Source organism: Bison bison, unplaced genomic scaffold (genome assembly GCF_000754665.1).
Source record: "Bison bison bison isolate TAMUID 2011002044 unplaced genomic scaffold, Bison_UMD1.0 scf7180017851406, whole genome shotgun sequence".
Taxonomy (NCBI): Eukaryota; Metazoa; Chordata; class Mammalia; order Artiodactyla; family Bovidae; genus Bison; species Bison bison.
Window position 1 is genome coordinate 9,621 of NW_011481979.1, and position 3,166 is coordinate 12,786.

The 3,166-nt window shown below is 39.7% G+C and overlaps 1 protein-coding gene across 1 annotated transcript; it reads right to left on the minus strand.

The window, feature by feature from the left end:
- Window positions 1-276: 276 nt before the first annotated feature.
- LOC104996401 (olfactory receptor 5B12-like) lies at window positions 277-1,230 on the minus strand. Its single transcript, XM_010850654.1, has one exon. It carries the CDS (start codon window positions 1,228-1,230, stop codon window positions 277-279), a length of 954 nt encoding a protein of 317 aa, XP_010848956.1.
- Between the last annotated feature and the right edge of the window lie 1,936 nt (window positions 1,231-3,166).

Genomic DNA, 3,166 nt, shown 5'->3' on the forward strand with positions numbered 1-3,166 from the left:
AAATGCAATTAAGGAGAAATTTTATATAAGATAACTGAGTTCAAGGTTGATACTTACTAAATATTTTCCCTGAGATATCATATATATAAGCCATTTGCATCATACACTGGATTACATACAATGGATTTGAGGAAGTACATCAAATGTACATTAAATCATACATACAATGGGTTTGAGGAAGTACATCAAAAATTTACAAAATTATTGGTCTACCAAGTCAATACTTTCCCTAGCTTGATTGAACTATAACAAACCATCTTATTTGTTTCTATATAATTAAAATATGTATCTTAGAGAAGACTTTGCTTTCCCCACAGCCTTTTTTAGTGCCCTCTTGATCTCTTTGTTCCGCAGACTATAGATCAGCGGATTCAGCATGGGGATGACTATGGCATAGAACACAGACGCCATCTTGTCTGTGCTCATGGAATGGCGGGAGCCGGGCTGTAGGTACATGAAGGCGCCTGTCCCATAGAAGATGGAGACGGAAGTGAGGTGGGAAGCACAGGTGGAAAAGGCCTTCTGATGTCCTTCAGATGAGTGCACCCTCAGAATGGTGACAAAGATAAACAGATAGGAGACCAGGATGACCAGGTTAGAAAAGAGGACATTGAAGCCAACCAAAAGAAATAAAACCATCTCACTTCTGTTGCTTTCTGAGCATGAGAGAGCCAGGAGAGGAGTAGCATCACAGAAAAAGTGATCAATCACATTGGATCTGCAGAAAGACAGACTGAATATGTTCCAAGTGTGCACAGAGACTTCTAGGAAACCAAAGACATAAGACTCTATGACAATCCAGGCACACACCCTTGGTGTCATGATGTTGGTGTAATGGAGTGGTTTACACACGGCTGCATGACGGTCATAGGCCATTAAGGCCAAGAGAAAAGTTTCCACAGAGAGAAAGCCACCAAAGAAGAAAAGCTGAGCAACACAAGCATTGTAGGAAATGACTTTGTCTCCCGTGAGGAATCCAGCCATCACTTTGGGAGTGACGGCTGTGGAGTAACCAAAGTCCACCAGAGCGAGGTTGCTAAGGAAGAAGTACATGGGAGTGTGGAGACGAGAGTTCAGCAGGATCAGCATGATCACGCCCAGGTTCCCAACCAGAGTGAGGAGGTAGATGAGCGTGAACACTAGAAAGAATGGGATCTGCAGTTGTGGGTCATCAGTTATCCCGACAAGAATGAACTCAGTCACAACTGTACTGTTCTCCTTGGGGATCATTTGTGCAGTATGTGAATAGCCTATAGCAATGAGAAAAGAGGAGCTTATTAGCAGCATAGTTAGAGCTATCATTATGTCCAATAAATACTTTGTATATGAATACTTTGAATTTCACATGAGTGTAACAACAAACTGCAATTTTCAAATATTGGTGAAAAATAGAATGTTCTAGCTTAAAGGATTTTGGAGATAATACAATCCTATCTTCTATCTTAATTATCTATACTTCTATTTAAATTACCAAAATTAAAGTTCATAGACAAAAGGCAACTTCTGGAAAATCACAGGATTTGTTATTAAATTAGATGTGTTAGCATCACAATTCAAACTTTTAAACACTGACAGGCTATTCATGAAATAATATAGGTCCCTGTAAATTACTTCATGTCATTTCAATTACTGCTATTGTATCAAGCAGTATTATACTCTACTAAATTGTAGTTTAGAATATTGTGTTCTAGGCTTTCATTTTCTCAAAAGATAATGGGGTACATAGATTATGTCATTTCATACAGTGGGATACTGTAGTAAATCCTGTACAAGCAATAAAGACATGTAGAGAGTAAAAGTTAAACGTGTGAGTTCAGAATAGAGACAGCTGGATGCACATTCCTGCTCCATCCTGTACTAGATGACAGATGTTGGATATTACTCGATATCATTTGTCCACCCATTGTCCCTTGAACTCATTGTCAAACTGGAGAGATAATACAAACTGGCACTGTAGAATTGCATACATTAAGGTTAGGCCAGAGTTATCGGTTGTCAGTAATGCCTAACACAGCTCCCGACATCCACGTTAGGCATTACTGACAATTGGTCTCTGCATTGATTTGAGAAGTGGATTAGAGGTATTCCCGATGACTAGAAAATAAAATGTCCTGCATCCTCATGCATTCCATTTGCTTCTGCCCCAAATTTCTTCCACTGTCATATTCCATTTATGTCTTCCTCCAATTTTTCATACAATATTTTTGTCTACCTAGATAAAGGACATTACAGCTGTACTAAGTAAGAATTCATTTTTTTCCTGAATGACAATGTGTATTAACTAGGGTGCCTTAGCCTCATTTTATCTATCTGTAAAATGGATATAACAATATTGCCTGGCACTTAACAGAATACAATCAATGAAGACATTCTTACTGTTAGAAGGTAGTGACAGAATCTCTCTAAGGACTCAAAATGTAGGCAAGGTTAAGGAAAATGTACATGTGAGAATGAGGTCTAGTACACTATGATTTCACCAATTTCATTTTTCTTTGCATTAATCTCATAATCTATGTAACAGAAGCTGATGTCTTGGAGCAGGCAGGTAGTGAAAGAGACAATGAAAAAGTACCCAGTTCTAGATATATTTCAAAATAGAGCTGACTGGATTTCATGATGTATTGAACGTAAGACATTAGAGAAAGGGGAAACAATGATGACTCCATTTTTTTGTACAGCAACAGAGGGAATGGTGTAGAAGAAACCAATTTTCTAGAAAGAATAAGAAAGATGATTTCAGATGTGTCATAGTGAGTTTGAGATTCCTTTTGGTTTAGATCAGATCAGATCAGTCGCTCAGTCATGTCTGACTCTGCGCGACCCCATGATTTGCAGCACGCCAGGTCTCCCTGTCCATCACCAACTCCCGGAGTTCACCCAGACTCACGTCCATCGAGTCAGTGATGCCATCCAGCCATCTCATCTTCTGTCACTCCCTTCTCCTCCTGCCCCCAATCCCTCCCAGCATCAGAGTCTTTTCCAATGAGTCAAAGTACTGGAGGTGGCCAAAGTACTGGAGTTTCAGCTTCAGCATCATTCCTTCCAAAGAAATTCTAGGGCTCATCTCCTTCAGAATGGACTGGTTGGATCTCCTTGCAGTCCAAGGGACTCTCAAGAGTCTTCTCCAACACCACAGTTCAAAAACATCAATTCTTCGGCTCTCAGC